The sequence below is a fragment of the Salvelinus alpinus genome, chromosome 3 (genome assembly GCF_045679555.1).
Source record: "Salvelinus alpinus chromosome 3, SLU_Salpinus.1, whole genome shotgun sequence".
NCBI lineage: Eukaryota > Metazoa > Chordata > Actinopteri > Salmoniformes > Salmonidae > Salvelinus > Salvelinus alpinus.
Genome location: NC_092088.1, coordinates 12,166,473 through 12,193,001, shown reverse-complemented (window position 1 = coordinate 12,193,001; position 26,529 = coordinate 12,166,473). Strand labels below are relative to the sequence as shown.

Genomic DNA, 26,529 nt, shown 5'->3' with positions numbered 1-26,529 from the left:
GTCTAGGGGGTTGATGTACTGTCTAGGGGGTTTGTGTACTGTCTAGGGGGTTTGTGTACTGTCTAGGGGGTTGATGTACTGTCTAGGGGGTTTGTGTACTGTCTAGGGGGTTTGTGTACTGTCTAGGGGGTTTATGTACTGTCTATGGGGTTGATGTACTGTCTAGGGGGTTTATGTACTGTCTATGGGGTTTATGTACTGTCTAGGGGGTTGATGTACTGTATATGGGGTTGATGTACTGTCTAGGGGGTTTATGTACTGTCTATGGGGTTTATGTACTGTCTAGGGGGTTTATGTACTGTCTAGGGGGTTGATGTACTGTCTAGGGGGTTTGTGTACTGTCTAGGGGGTTGATGTACTGTCTAGGGGGTTGATGTACTGTCTAGGGGGTTGATGTACTGTCTAGGGGGTTTGTTTACTGTCTAGGGGGTTTGTTTACTGTCTAGGGGGTTTGTGTACTGTCTAGGGGGTTTATGCACTGTCTAGGGGGTTGATGTACTGTCTAGGGGGTTGATGTACTGTCTAGGGGGTTTGTTTACTGTCTAGGGGTTTTGTTTACTGTCTAGGGGGTTTGTGTACTGTCTAGGGGGTTGATGTACTGTCTAGGGGGTTGATGTACTGTCTAGGGGGTTGATGTACTGTCTAGGGGGTTTGTGTACTGTCTAGGGGGTTTGAGTACTGTCTAGGGGGTTTGATGTACTGTCTAGGGGGTTGATGTACTGTCTAGGGGGTTTGTGTACTGTCTAGGGGGTTTGTGTACTGTCTAGGGGGTTGATTTACTGTCTAGGGGGTTGATGTACTGTCTAGGGGGTTGATGTACTGTCTAGGGGGTTGATGTACTGTCTAGGGGGTTTGTGTACTGTCTAGGGGTTTTGTGTACTGTCTAGGGGGTTGATGTACTGTCTAGGGGGTTGATGTACTGTCTAGGGGGTTGATGTACTGTCTAGGGGGTTGATGTACTGTCTAGGGGGTTTGTGTACTGTCTAGGGGGTTTGTGTACTGTCTAGGGGGTTGATGTACTGTCTAGGGGGTTTGTGTACTGTCTAGGGGGTTTGTGTACTGTCTAGGGGGTTTATGTACTGTCTAGGGGGTTGATGTACTGTCTATGGGGTTTATGTACTGAAAGAAAGAGAGAGACATCAAGGGAGGAGGAGAACACTAACAAAAGGGTTCCTCAAGGGTTTGGGAAGGCTAGTGGTTCTATTTGGAACCATATTGACTCAAAGAACCTTTTGAGCTCTTCAATGGTTCTTTATAGTTCACAAAAGGGTTCTTTGCTCTTTTAGTGATAATTAAAATGTAGGGGAGGTTTGCTCTCAGCTCTGTTTGTGCAGCTGTGAGTGAGAGCCTCAGTCCAGTTTATTTAATCTGTGGTGTCATGCTATTACATGTTATATATAACTATGGCTGGTGATGATGTCTTGTGAAAGACTCATGTATGGCCTTGTGTCATTTAAGAAGTGTTGTCTAAATCAGTCAGAGGTTCTCATTTCCCTCCTCAGGGACCCCCAGCTGTTCCAGAGGTAGTTCACTAGATTCAACTTGTCAATTAACACAATAATAACACCTATTGAATAAAAATATATATATATTATATGGCTAATCAGAAAAATAAACCATGTATGGGTCTTCAAAAGTATCTGCAAAGAACCAGATTAACGACATGTCTTTATAGAACCATTCTCCATAAAGGGTTGTAACCATAGCGGAACCCTTTTTTTGATGCTATATAGAACCTTTTATTCATGTTTTTTTATAGAACCTTAGGAAAAGGTTCTTTATTGCACCATACAGGTTCCATTTAGAACCTCATGACCATGGTTCTTTGTAGAACCCCCCCCCCCCCCCCCCCATACCCCAAAAAAAGTGATTTGAACAGTAGAATCAAAAAGTTTTCTGCTATGGTTAAAAGCCAAATAACCCTTATTTGAAACTATATACAAAGAAATATATAAATAATAATTGTGTGTGAACAGGGATAGATAAAGAGAGGGAGACAGAGAAATGCTGAGCTGGTGTTCTCTCCTCCCACCTACAAACACTGCAGATTATCGCTCTGATCAGGAAATACTACATTAATAATTTATCCTTTGAGGGTATTAATTAGCTTTCAAACCCTGATACTCAGACGAAAGAAGAAGAGAGGAGAGAATAAGGGAGTAGGGGAGGGGAGGGGAGGGGAGCAGAGGAGAGGAGAGGAGAGGAGAGGAGAGGAGAGGAGAGGAGAGGAGAAGAGAAGAGAAGAGAAGAGAAGAGAAGAGAAGAGAAGCGAAGAGAAGAGAAGAGAAGAGAAGAGAAGAGAAGAGAGGAGAAGAGAGGAGAAGAGAGGAGAAGAGAGGAGAAGAGAGGAGAAGAGAGGAGAAGAGAGGAGAGGAGAGGAGAGGAGAAGAGAAGAGAAGAGAAGAGAAGAGAAGAGAAGAGAAGAGAATAGAAGAGAAGAGAAGAGAAGAGAAGAGAAGAGAAGAGAGGAGAAGAGAGGAGAGGAGAGGAGAGGAGAGGAGAGGAGAGGAGAGGAGAGGAGAGGAGAAGAGAAGAGAAGAGAAGAGAAGAGAAGAGAAGAGAAGAGAAGAGAAGAGAAGAGAAGAGAAGAGAAGAGAAGAGAAGAGAAGAGAAGAGAAGAGAAGAGAAGAGAAGAGAAGAGAGGAGAAGAGAAGAGAAGAGAAGAGAAGAGAAGAGAAGAGAAGAGAAGAGAAGAGAAGAGAAGAGAAGAGAAGAGAAGAGAAGAGAAGAGAAGAGAAGAGAAGAGAAGAGAAGAGAAGAGAAGAGGAGAGAAGAGGAGAGGAGAGGAGAGGAGAGGAGAGGAGAGGAGAGGAGAGGAGAGGAGAGGAGCATGAAAATGCCACAATATTAGTATGCTTGCCTGGGAGTCTGTGCTGTACTGAAGGCCGTCTCAGAGAAAGTTCAGTTAGTTTGACAGGAAAGTAAACTTCTGATCAAGCAAAGCTCTGAAAACGAGGGCTTACTGTATACAGCACTGCACTGTATATGTGGAAACCCTAGAGATACTCATAACATGGATTCTGAACGGAGCTTGTGTGGCAGGAATCTCATAGGACTAAATTAAAATAATGGAGAATATCAAAGCTTTACAAAGCACTGTGGCATTAATAGCTAAAAAGCAGATCAATGTTTTATCACATAAAAAATATAGCACAAAACATGACCCCTCACCCTGTAGATGATGTAATTATCTGGAGGGTTCAACCAGAGAATTGGACAAAATAATACTTGTGTGATTTATTTGTGTGTTTTTCAGTTTGTCAGTTCAGAAGCTTTAGTTTTAGGACAGGAAAAGAGAAGAGTGGGTGAATTAAACATGAGTCTGTCTGTGTTTTCCCCTGAAGCACTGGAGTGTGTATGGTTCACACACACACACACACACACACACACACACACACACACACACACACACACACACACACACACACACACACACACACACACACACACACACACACACACACACACACACACACACACACACACACACACACACACACACACACACACACACACACCTCTCTGTCAGATATACCTCTCTGTCTGTTGTGACATTACAGGCAGAGGAAGAGTTTCTGTTAATCTAACTCCTCACAGAGTTTAACTCCTCTTTCTCATGTCTTCATTTCATACATTCATCAAACTTGTAAATGAGAACTTGTTCTCAACTAGCCTACATGGTTAAATAACAAAATGTTAGTAATTTAGCAGACGCTCTTATCCAGAGCAACTTAGGTAGTGAGTAGATACATTTACTTACTAGTCCCCCAGGGGCTCCTGAGTGGCGCAGCGGTCTAATGCACTGCATCTCAGTGCAAGAGGTGTCGCTACAGTTCATGCTTTGAATCCAGGCTGTATCACAGCAGTCTGAGGCCCTGCATCTCAGTGCAAGAGGTGTCACTACAGTCCCTGGTTCGAATACAGGCTGTATCACATCCGGCTGTGATTGGGAGTCCCATAGGGTGGCGCACAATTGGCCCAGCGCCGTCCGGGGTAGGCTGTCATTGTAATTACAAATTTGTTCTTAACTGACTTGCCTAGTTAAAGCTTCTTGCGGATCATTGGGACGCTACTGTCCGACCTGGCCAACATCCGGTGAAATTGTTGAGCGCCAAATTCAAATGACAGAAATCATAATATTAAACATTCATAAAAATACAAGTGTCATACATCATTTAGAAACTTAACTTCTTGTTAATCCAGCCGCTTTGTCAGATTTCAAAAAGGCTTTACGGCGAAAGCACATCATGCGATTATCTGAGGACAGCGCCCCGCACACGAAAGCATTACATACATTTTCCAACCAAGCAGATGCGTCACGAAAGTCAGAAATAGCGATAAAATAAATCACCTACCTTTGAAGATCTTCATCTGGTTGCAATCACAAGGGTCCCAGCTACATAAACAATTGTCCTTTTGTTCAATAAAGTCCTTCTTTATATCCCCAAAAAGTTAGTTTCAATGGTGCGCTTGACTCTGAACTTAATGTTCAAAATGCATACAAAATGAATCCCGTAAATTACCAATAAACTTCTTCTAAACAAGTCAAACAACGTTCCTAATCAATCCTCAGGTACCCTATTATGTAAATAAACTATACAATTTAAGACGGAGAATACCGGAGACCATTACCGGAGATAAATAATGAAGTACGCGCACAAACACTACAGCCAAAATGGGAGCCACTAATTTTTCAAAAAACAAGCATGAAACTCTTCTAAAGACTGTTGACATCTAGTGGAAGCCCTAGGAACTGCAATCTGGGAAGACTTCCTTTTATATTCCCATTCACTTTTTCAGGTGAGCTGAAAAAAAAATCTGGATGGATTGTCCTCTGGTTTTTGCCTTCCATATTAGTTCTGTTATACTCACAGACATTATTTTAACAGTTTTGCAAACGTCAGAGTGTTTTATATCCAATACTACCAATTATATGCATTTCCCAGCTTTTGGGCCTGAGTAACAGGCAGTTTACTTTGGGCACCTCATTCATCCAAACTTCCGAATACTGTTTCTAGCCTGAAGAAGTTAAATAATGGAAAACATAAAAATGGGAATCGAACCCACAACCCTGGCATTACTAGAGCCATGCTCTGCCAACGGAGCCACAAAGGACCACAAGTAGAGAAGAAAAAAACGATCCTACAAACTACTCCAATTGTCCCAGCTAACAGTGCATTTGAGTGTGTTTTCCTCATTAGGAATGTCAATGATGCCGTTATACAGCATAGAGGAGGTTCTGGGAGAGAGAGTGTGTGTGTGTGTTTGACAGAATAATGCATCAGTTTGTTTAATTGTGCACACACACACTGCTGTTCTCATCCATCAACTCCACGACCTCAACTGAGGCTTCACATTTTATATTTTATTCATTTAGCAGATGCTCTTATCCAGAGCGACTTACAGGAGCAATTCAATCAAATCCAATCAAATGTTATTTGTCACATGCGCCGAATACAACAGGTGTATCACCTTACAGTGAAATGCTTGCTTACAATCCCTCAACCAACAATGCAGTACAAGAAATAGACTTAAGAAAATTTGAACTAAATAAACTAAGGTAATAAAAAAACTAAAAGTAACACAATACAATAGCAATAACTATACAGGAGGTACTGGTACCGAGTCAATGTGTGGGGGTACAGGTTAGTCGACGTCATTTGTACATGTAGGTAGGGGTAAAGTGACTATGCATAGATAATAAACATTGAGTAAAAGCAGTGTAAAAACAAAAGGGGTCAATGTAAATAGTCTGTTGGGCCATTTGATTAATTGTTCAGCAGTCTTATAGCTTGGGGGTAGAAGCTGTTAAGGATCCATTTGGACCTAGACTTGGTGCTCCGGTACCGCGTTCCGGTACCGCTTGCCGTTTGGTAGCAGAGAGAACAGTCTGACTTGGGTGACTGGAGTCTTTGACAATTTTTTGGGGCTTATGAGGGTTAAGTGCCTTGCTCAAGGGCACATCGACAGATAATTCCCCTGGCCGGCTCAGGGATTCGAACAAGCAACATTTCGGTTACTGGCCCAAAGTTTTTGTTAGCACTTAAATGTTCCCTTTAAGTCACCTTACGTCACCTTTACGTCGCCTTATTTCAACTTAGCTCTACCACAAACCAGCTGCAGCCCCGAACCCCCCCTCCCCTGTCACTACGAGGCTCAGAGGGAAGATAGACCGTTCCAAAATGCCAGGGTGGCGGGGGTCAGGAGTGTTAGCCATGTTGTTTATTGATGTATCCTCTCTGTCTCCCCTCCTGTCATCTGTGTGTTTGGGCTCATCTATCTCACCCTGTAGATTATGTAATTATCAGGGAGGTTCTATCCTCATACTCCCTCACCCTGTAGATGATGTAGTTACCTGGGTTCTATCCTCATACCCCTCACCCTGTAGATGATGTAGTTACCTGGGTTCTATCCTCATACTCCCTCACCCTGTAGATGATGTAGTTACCTGGGTTCTATCCTCATACTCCCTCACCCTGTAGATGATGTAGTTACCTGGGTTCTATCCTCATACTCCCTCACCCTGTAGATGATGTAGTTACCTGGGTTCTATCCTCATACTCCCTCACCCTGTAGATGATGTAGTTACCTGGGTTCTATCCTCATACTCCCTCACCCTGTAGATGATGTAGTTACCTGGGTTCTATCCTCATACTCCCTCACCCTGTAGATGATGTAGTTACCTGGGTTCTATCCTCATACCCCTCACCCCGTAGATGATGTAGTTACCTGGGTTCTATCCTCATACTCCCTCACCCTGTAGATGATGTAGTTACCTGGGTTCTATCCTCATACTCCCTCACCCTGTAGATTATGTAATTATCAGGGGTGTTCTATCCTCATACTCCCTCACCCTGTAGATTATGTAGTTACCTGGGTTCTATCCTCATACTCCCTCACCCTGTAGATGATGTAGTTACCTGGGTTCTATCCTCATACTCCCTCACCTTGTAGATGATGTAGTTACCTGGGTTCTATCCTCATACTCCCTCACCCTGTAGATGATGTAATTACCTGGGTTCTATCCTCATACTTCCTCACCCTGTAGATGATGTAGTTACCTGGGTTCTATCCTCATACTTCCTCACCCTGTAGATGATGTAGTTACCTGGGTTCTATCCTCATACTTCCTCACCCTGTAGATGATGTAATTACCTGGGTTCTATCCTCATACTCCCTCACCCTGTAGATGATGTAGTTACCTGGGTTCTATCCTCATACTCCCTCACCCTGTAGATGATGTAGTTACCTGGGTTCTATCCTCATACTCCCTCACCTTGTAGATGATGTAGTTACCTGGGTTCTATCCTCATACTCCCTCACCCTGTAGATGATGTAGTTACCTGGGTTCTATCCTCATACTCCCTCACCTTGTAGATGATGTAGTTACCTGGGTTCTATCCTCATACTCCCTCACCCTGTAGATGATGTAGTTACCTGGGTTCTATCCTCATACTCCCTCACCCTGTAGATGATGTAGTTACCTGGGTTCTATCCTCATACTCCCTCACCCTGTAGATGATGTAGTTACCTGGGTTCTATCCTCATACTCCCTCACCCTGTAGATGATGTAGTTACCTGGGTTCTATCCTCATACTCCCTCACCCTGTAGATGATGTAGTTACCTGGGTTCTATCCTCATACTCCCTCACCCTGTAGATGATGTAGTTACCTGGGTTCTATCCTCATACCCCTCACCCCGTAGGTCAGGGGAAGGCAACCTTGTTCCTGGAGTGTCGCAGGTACTGATGATTTTGTCCCAACTATGCAGCACACCTGACCGAATCAAATCAAACAATTCAAATCAAATGTTATTGGTCCCATACACATATTTAACTGATGTTATTGTTCCCATACACATATTTAACTGATGTTATTGTTCCCATACACATATTTAAATGATGTTATTGTTCCCATACACATATTTAACTGATGTTATTGTTCCCATACACATATTTAACTGATGTTATTGTTCCCATACACATATTTAACTGATGTTATTGGTCCCATACACATATTTAACTGATGTTATTGTTCCCATACACATATTTAACTGATGTTATTGTTCCCATACACATATTTAACTGATGTTATTGTTCCCATACACATATTTAACTGATGTTATTGATCCCATACACATATTTAACTGATGTTATTGTTCCCATACACATATTTAACTGATGTTATTGGTCCCATACACATATTTAACTGATGTTATTGTTCCCATACACATATTTAACTGATGTTATTGGTCCCATACACATATTTAACTGATGTTATTGTTCCCATACACATATTTAACTGATGTTATTGTTCCCATACACATATTTAACTGATGTTATTGTTCCCATACACATATTTAACTGATGTTATTGTTCCCATACACATATTTAACTGATGTTATTGGTCCCATACACATATTTAACTGATGTTATTGTTCCCATACACATATTTAACTGATGTTATTGGTCCCATACACATATTTAACTGATGCTATTGTTCCCATACACTTATTTAACTGATGTTATTGTTCCCATACACATATTTAACTGATGTTATTGTTCCCATACACATATTTAACTGATGTTATTGGTCCCATACACATATTTAATTGATGTTATTGTTCCCATACACTTATTTAACTGATGTTATTGTTCCCATACACATATTTAACTGATGTTATTGTTCCCATACACTTATTTAACTGATGTTATTGTTCCCATACACATATTTAACTGATGTTATTGTTCCCATACACTTATTTAACTGATGTTATTGTTCCCATACACATATTTAACTGATGTTATTGTTCCCATACACATATTTAACTGATGTTATTGTTCCCATACACTTATTTAACTGATGTTATTGTTCCCATACACATATTTAACTGATGTTATTGTGTCCCATACACATATTTAACTGATGTTATTGTTCCTATACACATATTTAACTGATGTTATTGTTCCCATACACATATTTAACTGATGTTATTGTTCCCATACACATATTTAACTGATGTTATTGTTCCCATACACATATTTAACTGATGTTATTGTTCCCATACACATATTTAACTGATGTTATTGTTCCCATACACTTATTTAACTGATGTTATTGTTCCCATACACATATTTAACTGATGTTATTGTTCCCATACACATATTTAACTGATTTTATTGGTCCCATACACATATTTAACTGATGTTATTGTTCCCATACACATATTTAACTGATGTTATTGTTCCCATACACATATTTAACTGATGTTATTGTTCCCATACACATATTTAACTGATGTTATTGTTCCCATACACATATTTAATTAACTGATGTTATTGTTCCCATACACATATTTAACTGATGTTATTGGTCCCATACACATATTTAACTGATGTTATTGTTCCCATACACATATTTAAATCATAGACGTGAAGTGTCAGCGGCAGTCCAGGACCAGGGTGTCCTAGCCCTGCCGTAGACGATGTAATTATCTGGAAAGTTTTATCCTCGTAACCCTCGCCCTGTGACAGCATGCCTCATTAATTAAAACAGCCTCCAAACATTATGGAGAAGCATCTCTCTTTTCTCTCCCTCTCTCCCTTTTCCCCTCTCTCTCTCTCCATGTATGAATAGATATTATGGAAACTGACTCATTCGGTGTATGTCCTTGCTATAAAATACTTGGCTCTCCCTAACAAGCACCTATCCTCCGTGAACTCGCTGACCTCTCGTGTTTCCTCCCTCTCTCTTGCGTTCGTGACTTTCTCGGTTTCTCTGAGATAATAATAATGATAATAATAATAATAGTGTATAATTTATAATTTTTTCAGATGATACATAGCTACACAGTATATACCACACAGGAAGAGAGGGAGAGAGAGAGAGAGACAGAGAGTGAGTTGTTTAGGTCAATTACAGAGCAGCCAGCCCAGATGGCGACGCCTGTGGCTCTCCCTCCCCCTGTTCCCCTTCGTTTCTCCTTCCTCCCCTTCTTCACAAGGCATCAGTGACAGTCATATGCCCTCCTCCCTCCAGTACCTCCTCACCTGACATCTCCTCACCTCTCTCTTTTCACTGTAGGTGGTGAATTACGTTTCTGGTCATCACAAATGTGTTACACAAGAAGAGATCAGTCTGTTCCTATCGCCCACCCGGTGCCCTTGGAGAGTACTGGATGACTTCCATCTCTCCACGTCTGCCTTTTGATTCATTTTCTTCCACTCCTTTCCTCTTTTGACCTTTTCCAAGTCTCCTCCCACTCACAAGGCAGGCAGGGCGCTTGACCTCATCTTCACTAGAGGCTGTTCGCCTACTAATCTCATTGCATCCCCCTTCCAGGTCTCTGATCAATGCTTTCTTTCCCTTTCTCTCCCTCTCTTCCCCAACCCTAGCCACTCAGATGGTCATGCGCCACCAGAATATTTGTTCTCTCTCTCCAACTGTTCTCTCCTCTTCTATCCTATCATCTCTACCTTGTGCTAAATCCTTCTCCCACCTGTCTCCTGTCCCCTTTCCTACAGGCCAGCTAATCCCTCCCCTCCTGCTCTGTGGCTGAGTGACTCATTATGAGCTTACAGAACAGGGCTGACCTATCATCCTCTCTACCTTCTATTCCTCTGCTAAAGTCACTTTATATCACTCTAAATTTCAAACTCGTTGCCACCTTCTCTCACATTTACAGTTTAGTAATTTAGTAGACGGTCTTATTCAGAGCAATTTACAGGAGCAATTAGCACATTGACCGATTTTTCACCTTGTCGGCCTGGGGATTCTGTTCAGCAACCTTTCGGTTACTGGCCCAACGCTCTTATTAATGTCTAGGCTATCTTATTCCTCCACCACTTTCAAAAGAAGTTTGACGATATCCACTCCTTGAGTCCACTGGTCCCACACACACAGAACTACACTACGCCTTGACCTATTTCTCCCCTCTCTCTCCAGATGAAATCCTTTGGCTAGTGATGTCCATCCGCCCGGGAACCTGCCCCTATTGAACCCACCCCCTCCTCCTTTCTCCAGACCATCTCTGGAGACCTTCTCCCATTTCTCACTTCACTCATCCACCCATCCCTGACAAATGGCTGCCTCCGCTTTGACTTCAAGATGGCCAAAGTCGCTCCCCTCCTCAAGAAACCAAGACTCGACCCCTCTGGCGTCAACAACTACAGAACAGTATTCCATCTTTGTTTTCTTTCCAAAACACTTGAGCGTGCCCCTGACCTCTGACCTTGATCTCTGACCAACTCTCTCGTTATCTCTCTCAGAACCATCTTCTTGATCTCTGACCAACTCTCTCGTTATCTCTCTCAGAACCATCTTCTTGATCTCTGACCAACTCTCTCGTTATCTCTCTCAGAACCATCTTCTTGATCTCTGACCAACTCTCTCGTTATCTCTCTCAGAACCATCTTCTTGATCTCTGACCAACTCTCTCGTTATCTCTCTCAGAACCATCTTCTTGATCTCTGACCAACTCTCTCGTTATCTCTCTCCGAACCATCTTCTTGATCTCTGACCAACTCTCTCGTTATCTCTCTCCGAACCATCTTCTTGATCTCTGACCAACTCTCTCGTTATCTCTCTCAGAACCATCTTCTTGATCTCTGACCAACTCTCTCGTTATCTCTCTCAGAACCATCTTCTTGATCTCTGACCAACTCTCTCGTTATCTCTCTCAGAACCATCTTCTTGATCTCTGACCAACTCTCTCGTTATCTCTCTCAGAACCATCTTCTTGATCTCTGACCAACTCTCTCGTTATCTCTCTCAGAACCATCTTCTTGATCTCTGACCAACTCTCTCGTTATCTCTCTCAGAACCATCTTCTTGATCTCTGACCAACTCTCTCGTTATCTCTCTCAGAACCATCTTCTTGATCTCTGACCAACTCTTGTTATCTCTCTCAGAACCATCTTCTTGATCTCTGACCAACTCTCTCGTTATCTCTCTCAGAACCATCTTCTTGATCTCTGACCAACTCTCTCGTTATCTCTCTCAGAACCATCTTCTTGATCATAACAACTCTCCTCTGCATGACGGAGGCTCTCAGCCCTGCCAAAGCTGACACTCTCTCCCTTGTTCTCATCCTCCTATCCACTGCCTTTGACACCGTGAACCATCAGATCCTCCTCTCCACCCTCTCAGGGCTGGGTGTCTCAGGCTCTGCACACTCTTGGATTGCATCTAGATCTGAGTCTGCAAAAGAAGGTTGATGTTTTTACACTGCTGCTATTCTCTGTTTAATATCTATGCATAGTCACTTTACCCCTACCTACATGTACAAATTACCTTGACTAAGCTGTACCCCCGCAAGTTGACTCGGTACCGGTAACCCCTGTATATAGCCTCATTATTTTATTGTGTAACTTTTTTATGTTTATTTAGTAAGAGTTTTCTTAAGTCTATTTTCTTAAAACTGCATTGTTGATTAAGGGCTTGTAAGTTAGCATTTCACGGTAAGGTCTACACCTGTTGTATTCGGGGGATGTGACAATTACGATTTGATTTGATGAGAGGATCTGAGTCTGCACCACATGTTCTCACTACTGGTGTCCCCAGGGTTCTAGGCCCCCTCTTAATTCTCTATACACCAAGTCACCAACACACATCTCTGTGTTCATGGCAGATACCTCAGCTTGGATTTCTGCCCACCACTTCAAACTCAACCTTGACAAGACAAAGCTGCTCTTCCTCCTGATGAAGGCCTGCCTGCTCCAAGACCTCTCCATAATGGTTGACAACTCCACGGTGTCCCCCTCCCAGAGTTCACAGAACCTTGGCTTGACCCTGGAAAACAACCTGTCATTCTCTGCAAACATCAAAGCAGTGACTCGCCGCTGCAGGTTTATGCTCTACGTCATGTGTGGAGTACAACGCCGCTTCACACAGGAAGCGGAGCGGGTCCTTATCCGGGCTCTTGTCATCTCCCGTCCAGACTACTGTAACTCTCTGTTGGCTGAGCTCCCTGCTTGTGCCATTAAACCCCTGCAACTTATGCCAGAATGCCATAGCCCGCCTGGTGTTCAACCTTCACTATGTCACCCCGCTCCTCTTCACCCTCCACTGGCTTCCATTCGAAGCTCCTGTCCACTACAAGACCATAGTACTTGCAAGGGGAACTGCCCCTCTCTACCGTCAGGCTAATGCTCAAACCCTCCATTCCAACCCGAGGTCTCCATTCTGCCACCTCTGGTGTCTTGGCTGTCCTACGGAGGTCAGCTCCCACTCAGGCCAGTGACAGTTCTTCTTTTCTCAGCTTTCCCCTGAAGCTAGGACAGCAGAGTTCCTGCCCATCTTCCAAAATCTCCTGAAACGACAATGTTAACTAACCCCCCCCGACTAATCATATTTTCACTAACACTGACTTTGCTTGTAGGTACCTTACTTGCTAGGATTTTGCTATGTGGTTGTTCTCAATAGATGAATGCATATATAATGTATATGTGCAAATATCAGTGTTATTGATCTAGTCTGTCAGCCCACGTCTCAGCCTTATCCCCATATCCTCCATATATCCTGTCTCAGTCCTTCTCTTAATGAGTTATTGACTTCCTCTCACTCCCTGCGCCTCGCTCCCCGAATAAGAACTGCAAACATAAGAACGACTGGACTGAAGACAAAGCTGAGCTCAGCATGCTAGATAGTTACAGATATATACTGAGAAAGGCTCAAAAACAAGTAGAGGCAGTCAGAGGCAGTCAGAGGCAGTCAGAGGCAGTCAGAGGCAGTCAGAGGCAGTCAGAGGCAGTCAGAGGCAGACAGAGGCAGAGGCAGACAGTATGGTGGAGAGACAGTGAAGAGAGAGAGGTGAGGTCAGGTGAGGTACTGGAGGGATGAGGGCAGTTGACTGTCAGTGATGCCCTGTGACAGGAAGGAGGGAGGGGTGAAGAACGAGAAGGGGAAGGGAGGAAGGAGAAAGGAAGGGGAAGAGGGGGAGGGGGAGGGAGAGCCACATGCGTCTCCATCTGGGCTGGCTGCTCTGTAATTGACCTTAACAACTCTCTCTCTTTCTCTCGCTCTCTCTCTCTCTCTCCCGCTCTCTCTCGCTCTCTTTCTTTCTTTCTCTCTCTCTCCCTCTCTCTCTCTCTCTCTCCTGCATTCTTCCTCAGTCTTCCGAGTCTAACGTGGTTCTGTCTCTCTCTCTCTCTCTCTCTCCTGCACTCTTCCTCAGTCTTCCGAGTGTAACATTGTGTTTCTGTCTCTCTCTCTCTCTCTCTCTCTCTCTCCTGCACTCTTCCTCAGTCTCACGAGTCTAACATTGTGTTTCTCTCTCTCTCCTGCACTCTTCCTCAGTCTCACGAGTCTAACATTGTGTTTCTCTCTCTCTCCTGCACTCTTCCTCAGTCTCACGAGTCTAACGTTGTGTTTCTCTCTCTCTCCTGCACTCTTCCTCAGTCTCACGAGTCTAACATTGTGTTTCTCTCTCTCTCCTGCACTCTTCCTCAGTCTCACGAGTCTAACATTGTGTTTCTCTCTCTCTCCTGCACTCTTCCTCAGTCTCACGAGTCTAACATTGTGTTTCTCTCTCTCTCCTGCACTCTTCCTCAGTCTCACGAGTCTAACATTGTGTTTCTCTCTCTCTCCTGCACTCTTCCTCAGTCTCACGAGTCTAACATTGTGTTTCTCTCTCTCTCCTGCACTCTTCCTCAGTCTCACGAGTCTAACGTTGTGTTTCTCTCTCTCTCCTGCACTCTTCCTCAGTCTCACGAGTCTAACATTGTGTTTCTCTCTCTCTCCTGCACTCTTCCTCAGTCTCACGAGTCTAACATTGTGTTTCTCTCTCTCTCCTGCACTCTTCCTCAGTCTCCCGAGTCTCACGTCGTGTTTCTGTCTCTCTCATCCAGTGTGATCAGCAGGGCTCCAGGTCTGAAGCTGGTAGTGGAGACTCTGATGTCGTCTCTAAAGCCCATAGGGAACATTGTGGTCATCTGCTGCGCCTTCTTCATCATCTTTGGTATCCTGGGAGTACAGGTGAGATCGGAAACATTTTTGCAACCCATACAAAAAGGCCTAGCATGTTATACATTCTCCCAAAACAATATCAACCAACCAATATCAGGGAAAATGTTTATTTCAAGTCAGTTTTCACACCTTAATACCTTTGGAATTAAGGGTTATTCTGGGCTCTTTCCACTCCACGCTCTTTCTCTCCTCCTGACAGTGACAATGTTGGAACTGACAAGTGGCTAATATGTCATTACGCATAAGCACCCTCTTCTCCATTCACCCCCTGCCAGGGCTCTTAGGTCGTACATCAGCAGGAAAGTGCTCTTCTAGGTGGTTTCCACGATATAACTAAGGTGTGAGGGCTCAACCCTGCTTGTCAAGTCGTAGAGATGGATAAGATGTGGTCGTTAGCCCGCTGGCCAATTCACACTTAATGTTCGGTGTGTCCTTGGAGTCACAAAAATATGTCACCTGTGTGTATGTGCTTGTGTGTGTCTGCGTGTGTGCATGAGTTACATGCTACCAATCACGAGAGGACATGCAAGGTCACTACGGAATCCTCTCATGGGATATGGCCTGAAGACCAATTGGAATATACCATAAAGGTGGCATTAGTGTGACCACGGTGTGTGTGTGTGTGTGTGTGTGTGTGTGTGTGTGTGTGTGTGTGTGTGTGTGTGTGTGTGTGTGTGTGTGTGTGTGTGTGTGTGTGTGTGTGTGTGTGTGTGTGTGTGTGTGTGTGTGTGTGTGTGTGTGTGTGTGTGTGTGTTCTCTCTCCAGCTCTTCAAGGGGAAGTTCTTTGCGTGTCAGGGAGAAGACGTGAGAAACGTCACTAACAAGTCAGACTGCATGATGGCCAACTACAAGTGGGTCAGACAGCAGTACAACTTTGACAACCTGGCACAGGTACCATTCACAACCAGACACAGGTACCATTCTCAACACAACCAGACACAGGTACCATTCTCAACACAACCAGACACAGGTACCATTCACAACCTGGCACGGGTACCATTCACAACACGACCAGACACAGGTACCATTCAAAACACAACCAGACACAAGTACCATTCTCAACACAACCAGACACAGGTACCATTCACAACACAACCAGACACAGGTACCATTCACAACACAACCAGACACAGGTACCATTCACAACCAGACACAGGTACCATTCACAACACAACCAGGCACAGGTACCATTCACAACACAACCAGACACGGGTACCATTCACAACACAACCAGACACAGGTACCATTCACAACCTGGCACGGGTACCATTCACAACACAACCAAACACAGGTACCATTCACAACACAACCAGACACAGGTACCATTCACAACACAACCAGACACAGGTACCATTCTCAACACAACCAGACACAGGTACCATTCACAACACAACCAGACACAGGTACCATTCACAACACAACCAGACACAGGTACCATTCACAACACAACCAGACACAGGTACCATTCACAACACAACCAGACACAGGTACCATTCTCAACACAACCAGACACAGGTACCATTCTCAACACAACCAGACACAGGTACCATTCACAACACAACCTGGCACAGGTACCATTCACAACACAACCAGACACAGGTACCATTCACAACCAGACACAGGTACCATTCACAACACGACCAGACACAGGTACCATTCACAACACAACCTGGCACAGGTACCATTCACAACACAACCAGACACAGGTACCATTCACAACCAGACACAGGTACCATTCACAACACAACCAGACACAGGTACCATTCACAATACTTACAGAGGGTTGTATCTCCACTACTTTCTTTCTAAACTGCCCTAGTGGAAACCTTGTTTGTGACTGATGCTTGTGATGGTATCACAACCTATTGTAGGTAGCATAGCAGTTAGGAGCGTTGGGCCAGTAACTGAAATGTTTGAATCCCGAGCCGACAAATGTGACAATGTGCGCTTGAGCAATGCACTTAACCCTAATTGCTCCTGTACGTCACTCTGGATACGAGTGTCTGCTAAATGAGGTAAATGTATGAAGTTCTCCCTCTCTCGCCAGGCTCTGATGTCTCTGTTCGTGCTGGCCTCTAAGGATGGTTGGGTTGATATCATGTATGATGGATTAGATGCAGTGGGAGTCGACCAACAGGTATACAACAGACACACACACACACACGATACAATTTATATACACAGGTTCAAAGAAACCATCTAACTGATCCTTGCAGAAGGTAAGACATTCCTGAGATAAGAAAGTGCTACATCTTTCTTAAAGGGGGAATGTAGTAAAAAATGTGATCTTCCATTTTTTATTTTATGAAATTCCACACTAGGAGATCGAAATAACACTGAAATTGTGAAAATTATGAAAATAACTTTTTGTTTAAAACCTCTCTGGGATATGCTAGCGTCCCACCTAGCCACCAGCCAGTGAAATTGCAGGGCGCCAAATTCAAACAACAGAACTCTCATAATTAAAATTCCTCAAACATACAAGTATTACACACCATTTTAAAGATAAACTTCTTGTTAATCCAGTCACAGTGTCTGATTTCAACGGCGAAAGCACACCTTGCGATTATGTTAGGTCAGAGCCTAGTCACAGAAAACCATACAGCCATTTTCCAAAGAAGGAGAGGTGTCACAAAAGACAGAAATAGCGTTAAAATGAATCACTAACCTTTGATGATCTTCACCGGATGGCACTCCCAGGACGCCATGTTAGACAATAAATGTGTGTTTTGTTCGATAAAGTTCATCTTTATGTCCAAAAACCTCATTTGAAATTGGTGCGTTATGTTCAGAAATGCATTGTCTCAAACAAACATCCGGTGAAAGTGCAGAGAGCCACATCAAATTACAGAAATACTCATCATAAACATGGATAAACGATACAAGTGTTAAATATACGAATAAAGATAAGCTGTGTCAGATTTCAAAAAAACTTTACGGTTAAAGCACACCATGCAATTATGTTAGGTCAGTGCCTAGCCACAGACAAACATACAGCCATTTTTCAACCAAGCAGAGGTGTCACAAAACTCAGAAATAGCATTATAAATATTCACTTACCTTTGATGATCTTCATCGGAATGCATTCCCAGGAATCCCAGTTCCACAATAAATGTTTGTCTTGTTCGATAAAGTCCATCATTTAGGTCCAAATACCTCCTTTTTGTTCACGTGTTTAGTCCAGTAATCCAAATGCACGATGCGCAGGCACTAGGTCCAGATGAAAAGTCAAAAAAGTTCCATTAACGTTCGTAGAAACATGTCAAACGATGTATAGAATCAATCTTGGGGATGTTTTTTATCATAAATCTTCAATAATATTCCAACCGGACAATTCCTTTGTCTTTAGAAAGGAAAAGGAACGCAGCTAGCTCTCACGGGCGCACGCCTGACTGAGCTCATGGCATTCTGCCAGACCCCTTAGTCAAACAGCTCTTATTCGCCCCCCTTCACAGTAGAAGCCTGAAACAAGGTTCTAAAGACTGTTGAAATCTAGTGGAAGCCTTAGTTAATGCAATCGGACCAAATTTTACCCTGTATATTGGATAGGCAAAGACTTGAAAACCTACAAACCTCAGATTTTCCACTTCCAGGTTGGATTCTTTCTCAGGTTTTTGCCTGACATATGAGTTCTGTTATACTCACAGACATCATTCAAACAGTTTTATAAACTTCAGAGTATTTTCTATCCAAATATACTAATTATATGCATATTCTAGCTTCTGGGCCTGAGTAGCAGGCAGTTTACTCTGGTCACCCTATTCATCCAAGCTACTCAATACTGCCCCCCAGTCCCAAAGAAGTTTTAAAAGCTGTTTGAAAAAAATTCCTGGAATTTCAGCCTGTTCATGTGGAATGGGCGTTTTGACGAACAGAATAATACACCAATGACTGTTCATCTCTGTAAGGGGTGGGCTCTAGACATCCTATCAGCCAATCAGAGCTGTGTATGTAAATATCTTCACATTTGTTTCCTAACCCCGACACGATCAGACTTAGGCAAAGGAGGCCCAAGGAAATGAATGATAAAACATTTTATTTTTGGAGGTATTTTTATTAAATAAACACACCTAGTGATGAATTACACGGTAATGATTTAAAAAGAATAAGTTCCCACATTTATCTTAACATCAGACAAAAACTCCGCCCTCAAAACAAGTCGTTGTTTGTTTCATTAATTCCTACGCTAATACACTGTAGCATCAACACACACTGACTTAACTCATCATGATCAAACCCAAGTTCCCTTTCTCCTTGTGCTCTCAAACATGTCAAATCAAATTAAATCAAATGTTATTTGTCACATACATGTTTAGCAGATGTTATTGCGGGTGTAGTGAAATGCTGCTCAAACAGTGCAGTGATATCTAACGGTAAAATCCAACAATTTCACAACAATACACACAAATATAAGTATAGGAATGGATTTAAGAATATATAAATATATGGACGAGCAATGTCAGAGCGGCGTAGACTAAGATACAGTAGAATAGAATACAGTATATACATATGAGATGAGTAATGGAAAATATGTAAACAGAATATGTACAGAAAGACACACGCACACTCACACACTTCAGGACTTTTTGGGGAGTAAAAATGGATTCCCACTCAACATCCTATTTTCCCTAACACCTAACCCTAACCCTAACTCCAAACCCTAACCCCAAAACTTTAACCCTAACCCTAACTTAAGCATAAAATAGCTTGTTTACAAATTCAGGACATGAAAAAAGTCCTGACTTTTTATTTTCTATTCTGGTGACTTGTCAGGACATTGTGGTCCTGATAACGTGAAAATATATACACACACACGCACACACGCACACATACACATACACACACACACACTCACACACACACACACACATCCTTACACACACACGCACACACACACAAACACACACACACACACACACACACACACACACACACACACACACACACACACACACACACACACACACACACACACATACACATACACATACACATACACATACACATACACATACACATACACATACACATACACATACACATACACACACAAATACACATGCACACACGCACACATACACACACACATATACACATATACAGACACACATGTACACACACACATACACACTCTGTTCCCTAGCGATACAGTAGCAGCTGTAGAACAAAGGCTGGGTTGGCCAGAGGCAGAGGAGGCTTGATTTTTATGTCAGCATTTCTGTCTGTGCTTTAGGAACTTGTCATTGATCTTCTCTAAGCTGCTTACTGTCCAACATCCAACAAACATCCAACACTCTTGCTTCTTCCACATGCCCTGTGCAGCCCACGGCACTGGGTCTATTTATACATATAGCTTTACTGATATACTGTTTTGTATTAAAAACGAAACTGAATTATTCATGCAGGGATTTATGCATTCCTATCTATAATTTAAAGTGTTGACTGGAGCAGATAGGTAGGTGTGTGACGGTGTCCTGGCATCTGGTAGTGTGTTCTTCTCTAGGTGGATAGAGACACACACAGACACACACACACACACAGACACACACACACACAGACACACACACACACAGACACACACACATACACACACACACACACACACACACACACACACACACACACACACACACACACACAGACACACGTACACACACACACACACACACACACACAGACACACAGACACACACGTACACACACACGCACACACACACACACACACACACAGCGTTTTCAGTTAGAACGGCACCACAGTGCTCGTTAACGTGTGTCTCCTCCTCCAGCCGCAGCTGAACCACAACCCCTGGATGCTCCTCTACTTCATCTCCTTCCTGCTCATCGTCAGCTTCTTCGTGCTCAACATGTTCGTGGGCGTGGTGGTGGAGAACTTCCACAAGTGTCGTCGCAGCCAGGAGGCCGAGGAGGCCAAGCGCAGGGAGGAGAAGAGACTGAAACGGATGGAGAAAAAGAGACGGAGTAAGGAGAAGGAGATGGCTGGTCGGTAGTCTTTCCACATCTTTCTGAGTCCTGCTTGTTTTGGTTTGATTCGGTTTGATTTGACCAAAGCCAAGCGATTGAGGGAACGCGCTAGACCTGAAGTCGCTGCTATTTCTACTGTAGAAGTCATTTTTCTTTCTATTTTCTCCCTGCAGTCTCCCCGCTAGTTGTTCTCTCTTTGCCTGGTGGTCAGTGGTCACCCATTCTGGTCCTGGAGAGCTACTTTGGTTCCAGCCCACCCGTAACTATAAAACCTGGATAAGTGTTAGTGCTGGGCTGGAGCAAAAGCCCACACACACCAAGTCTCTCTCCAGGACCAGAGTTGGTGCGCTGGTCTAGTAGAATAGACACCCCGCTTGCATGATGTGGTACTTCCAGAGATTCCAGGAAAGGGGTGGAGTCAGGGGAAGGTAACGCCCCCTTCTTTATCCCAACTCCTTTCCTGTATGTAGTTGTAGTACTGCCAGAGGGGTAGGTAGAACTACAAACCAAACTAGGAAGTAGCTAGATGCTGATCTAGGGTCTGATCTAATGGCTTCCTCCATATAGTAAGGGTTAGGGTTATACGATGGTCAGCTGATCCTAGATCTGTCCCCACCGTCCATCCAGCTGGACAGGAACGGGTTACCAGACGCCCGATGTCGCCTCTCTCTATAGTGATTCCACTGCCTTCGAACCCCAAACATTGGACATGAGAAAGAGTGGTTATTTCAGAAGCCGTATTGGCTTTAGGAATACTTTTGGTGGATAAATGTAAGATCATTTTGAGATTTTGTAATCAAATGTTGATGGTAGATGACAGTGGGAACGCTTTCGTTCAACTCTTGAGAAATACAGATGGAGATGGAGCTTCTCTTGGAGATGTGGTCACCATTAACCAGTCACTCACACACACTCAGTCACTCACACCCTCTCACACACATTCAGACACTCACACCCTCTCACACACATTCAGGCACTCACACCCTCTAACACACATTCAGTCACTCACACAGAACGAACACACATTCAGTCACTCACACCCTCTCACACACATTCAGACACTCACACCCTCTCACACACATTCAGTCACTCACACAGAACGAACACACATTCAGTCACTCACACAGAACGAACACACATTCAGACACTCACACCCTCTCACACACATTCAGTCACTCACACAGAACGAACACACATTCAGTCACTGACACAGACCTCTCACACACATTCAGACACTCACACCCTCTCACACACATTCAGGCACTCACACCCTCTAACACACATTCAGTCACTGACACCCTCTCACACACATTCAGTCACTCACACAGACCGAACACACACAGTCTCTCTCTCTCACTCCTCTTATGCTCAACCTCTCACACACTCCTGTGTCTGTACAGACATGTAATGTAAGACCCCTCATTTCCATTGGTTTCTTTCTCAGTTTCTTTTTCTATATTTTATCTTTAGGTTTTTTATAGTTTGTCTTTCGTTTTTTTAATAGTTTATCATTAGTTTGTTTATAGTGTATCTATAGTTTGTTTATAGTGTATCTATAGTTTATCTTTAGTCTGTTTATAGTGTATCTATAGTTTATCTATAGTTTGTTTATAGTGTATCTATAGTTTATCTTTAGTTTGTTTATAGTGTATCTATAGTTTATCTATAGTTTGTTTATAGTGTATCTATAGTTTATCTTTAGTTTGTTTATAGTGTATCTATAGTTTATCTTTAGTTTGTTTATAGTGTATCTATAGTTTATCTATAGTTTGTTTATAGTGTATCTATAGTTTATCTTTAGTCTGTTTATAGTGTATCTATAGTTTATCTATAGTTTGTTTATAGTGTATCTATAGTTTATCTTTAGTTTGTTTATAGTGTATCTATAGTTTATCTATAGTTTGTTTATAGTGTATCTATAGTTTATCTTTAGTTTGTTTATAGTGTATCTATAGTTTATCTTTAGTTTGTTTATAGTGTATCTATAGTTTATCTTTAGTTTGTTTATAGTGTATCTATAGTTTATCTTTAGTTTGTTTATAGTGTATCTATAGTTTATCTTTAGTTTGTTTATAGTGTATCTATAGTTTGAGAGTTTTACTCACCGGTTGAATATCGGGACCGTTTTTCTTTTATTAAATATGTCACCTCAAGCTTGTTATTTTTCTGTTGCTTGGAAACCTTTTCCTCACAGTTGTAACTGAAATGGTAAAAATGTTGACAGAGTGAGAGAATGTCTGAGTTAGGATATGTACAGTAAAGGTACAGCCCTGAGGAATGGGCAGGTTTCAGAATCTATAGCTATCTTTTCTGGTTGAGACAAGGCTTTTGGAAGAGTTGTTTTCCTCGTGTAGAGGTTGCTTGACTTTTCTGAAAGAGTTTAACTTCACCAGAGTGGCTCTTTTTGTATTTCAATGATTTGTGACGCAGATCTTTTGAATTTGGGATTTGAAAATAGGCGATCGACTGAGTCCTTGAATCCTGAATCCTTCATCAAGTGTATCAAGGAGCTCACACTGGATAAGTTGAGAAGACTGAAGTATGTGCTGGACCCAGCGCTATCACCTTCATGCTCTTACTTCACCCCTCTTTCTCTTTCTCTCACTCTCTCTCCATCTTCGCCCATCCCTCGTTCCACACCTCTCTCTGATTAACATGGTCTTGTTCTTCTAGATGTATTGATGATTCCAGGAGCGAGTTGGGTCCTCTTTAAAAAACATTTAAAGAAAAACTTTCTAGCATGTTCTGTGTGTCCCCCACCATAGTAGTTCAGAGGTCAGGGTTCAAAGTTCACGAAAGGTAGGGTTCCATCCCGTGCCCGTCTCCCACTCGTCCCCCTGACTCTCTCTCATCCAATCCAGACCGATATAGACGTTTGTAGATGTTTTCCTGTCGTTTGTTGTGTTTCCTTGTTCTTCACGGTGACCCACCGTCCACTATCAACAGCACTGTTCCTGTCACTCCACCACAGCCTCTATGTTGTCTACCCACGCTCAGACTCTACCACAGCCTCTAGGTTGTCTACCCACGCTCAGACTCTACCACAGCCTCTAGGTTGTCTACCCACGCTCAGACTCTACCACAGCCTCTAGGCTGTCTACCCACGCTCAGACTCTACCACAGCCTCTAGGCTGTCTACCCACGCTCAGACTCTACCACAGCCTCTAGGCTGTCTACCCACGCTCAGACTCTACCACAGCCTCTAGGTTGTCTACCCACGCTCAGACTCTACCACAGCCTCTAGGCTGTCTACCCACGCTCAGAATCTACCACAGCCTCTATGTTGTCTACCCACGCTCAGACTCTACCACAGCCTCTATGTTGTCTACCCACGCTTAGACTCCACCACAGCCTCTAGGTTGTCTACCCACGCTCAGACTCTACCACAGCCTCTATGTTGTCTACCCACGCTCAGACTCCACCACAGCCTCTAGGCTGTCTACCCACGCCCAGACTCTACCACAGCCTCTAGGCTGTCTACCCACGCTCAGAATCTACCACAGCCTCTATGTTGTCTACCCACGCTCAGACTCCACCACAGCCTCTAGGCTGTCTACCCACGCTCAGACTCTACCACAGCCTCTAGGTTGTCTACCCACGCTCAGACTCTACCACAGCCTCTATGTTGTCTACCCACACTCAGACTCTACCACAGCCTCTAGGTTGTCTACCCACGCTCAGACTCTACCACAGCCTCTATGTTGTCTACCCACGCTCAGACTCTACCACAGCCTCTATGTTGTCTACCCACGCTCAGACTCCACCACAGCCTCTAGGTTGTCTACCCACGCTCAGACTCTACCGCAGCCTCTATGTTGTCTACCCACACTCAGACTCTACCACAGCCTCTATGTTGTCTACCCACGCTCAGACTCCACCACAGCCTCTAGGTTGTCTACCCACGCTCAGACTCTACCACAGCCTCTATGTTGTCTACCCACACTCAGACTCTACCACAGCCTCTAGGTTGTCTACCCACGCTCAGACTCTACCACAGCCTCTAGCTTGTCTACCCACGCTAATGCAGGGAGAAGAGAGCGTGTGTCACAAGCACCAGATGGTAGCAGAGCAGACTGTCAAAACATACAGGATCAACCCTCTCCTTTTCCCTCTCTCTCCCTCTCCGCTTCACTATCTTTCTCTCTCTCTCTCTCTCTCCCCTTCTCTCTCCTTCTCCTTTTCCATTTCTCTCTTTATCTCACTCTCTCTCCCTCTCTTTAATTCTATCTCTCTCTCCCTTCCCCTCTCCCTCTCACTTCCTCTGTTTCCCTTTCTCTTTACCTCCCGCTCTCTCTCTCTCTCTCCCCCCCTCTCCTTCTCTCTCCCTCTCTGTTTCCCTCTCTATCTTTATCTTAATCTCTCTCTCCCTCTCCGCTTCTCTCTCTCTCTCTCTCTTTCCCTCTCCGCTTCTCTCTCTCTCTCTCTCTCTCTCTCTCTCTCTCTCTCTCTCTCTCTCTCTCTCTCTCTCTCTCTCTCTCTCTCTCTCTCTCTCTCTCTCTCTCTCTCTCTCTCTCTCCCTCTCCGCTTCTCTCTCTCTCTCTTTCCCTCTCTCTTTATCCACCCCCATTCTCTCTCTCTCTCCCTCTCTCTCCTTCTCCCTTTCTTTCTCTCTCTCTCTCCCTATCAATTTCCCCCTCTTTAATTCCATCTATCTCTCTCTCCCTCCCCCTCTTGTTATCTCTATCTCTCCCTCTCTGCTTCCCTCTCTCTCTGTATCTCCCTCTCTCTTCTCTCTCTCTCTCTCCCCCTCTCCCTCTCCTTCTCCGCTTCCCTCTCTCGCTTTATCTCCCTCTCTCTCTCTCTCTCCCTCTCCTTTTCCCTCTCTCTCTCTTTATCCCGCTCTCTCTCTCTCTCTCTCACTCCCGCCCCCCCCTCTCTCTCTCTCTCTCTCTCTCTCCCTCTCTCTCCCTCTCTCTCCCTCTCTCTCCCTCTCTCTCCCTCTCTGTTTCCCTCTCTCTCTCTTTGTCAATTCATTTCAATTCAATTTAAGAGCTTTATTGGCATGGGAAACATTAACATTGCCAAAGCAAGATAATAAACAAAAGTGAAATAAACAACACAAATGAACAGTAAACATCATACTCACAAAAGTTCCAAAATAATAGATATTACAAATGCCATATTTGTTAAAAATAGTTAAAGTACAAAAGAGAAAATAAATAAACATAAATATACAGTTGAAGTCGGAAGTATACATACACCTTAGCCAAACACATTTAAACTCAATTTTTCACAATTTCTGACATTTAATCCCAGTAAAAATCCCCTGCCTTAGGTCAGTTAGGATCACTACTTCACGGTGCTTCACGGTTGGCATGGTGTTCTTTGGCTTGCAAGGATCCTTATTTTTCTTCCAAACATAACGATGGTCATTATGGCCAAACTGTCCTCTTTTTGTTTCATCAGACCAGAGGACATTTCTCCAAAATGTATGATATTTGTCCCCATGTGCAGTTGCAAACCGTAGTCTGGCTTTTTTTATGGCGGTTTTGGAGCAGTGGCTTCTTCCTTGCTGAGCAGCCTTTCAGGTTATGTCCATATAGGACTCGTTTTACTGTGGATATAGATACTTTTGTACGTGTT

The 26,529-nt window shown here is 43.5% G+C and overlaps 1 protein-coding gene across 1 annotated transcript in view; it reads left to right on the top strand.

The window, feature by feature from the left end:
- The window catches only part of LOC139570030 (voltage-dependent T-type calcium channel subunit alpha-1G-like), a 253,614-nt gene that overhangs the window by 163,326 nt on the left and 63,759 nt on the right, over nucleotides 1-26,529 (top strand). Inside the window, 4 exon segments of the mRNA XM_071391473.1 lie at nucleotides 14,847-14,973; nucleotides 15,730-15,855; nucleotides 17,012-17,101; nucleotides 20,751-20,943. Coding sequence (XP_071247574.1) covers nucleotides 14,847-14,973; nucleotides 15,730-15,855; nucleotides 17,012-17,101; nucleotides 20,751-20,943 — 536 coding nt within the window.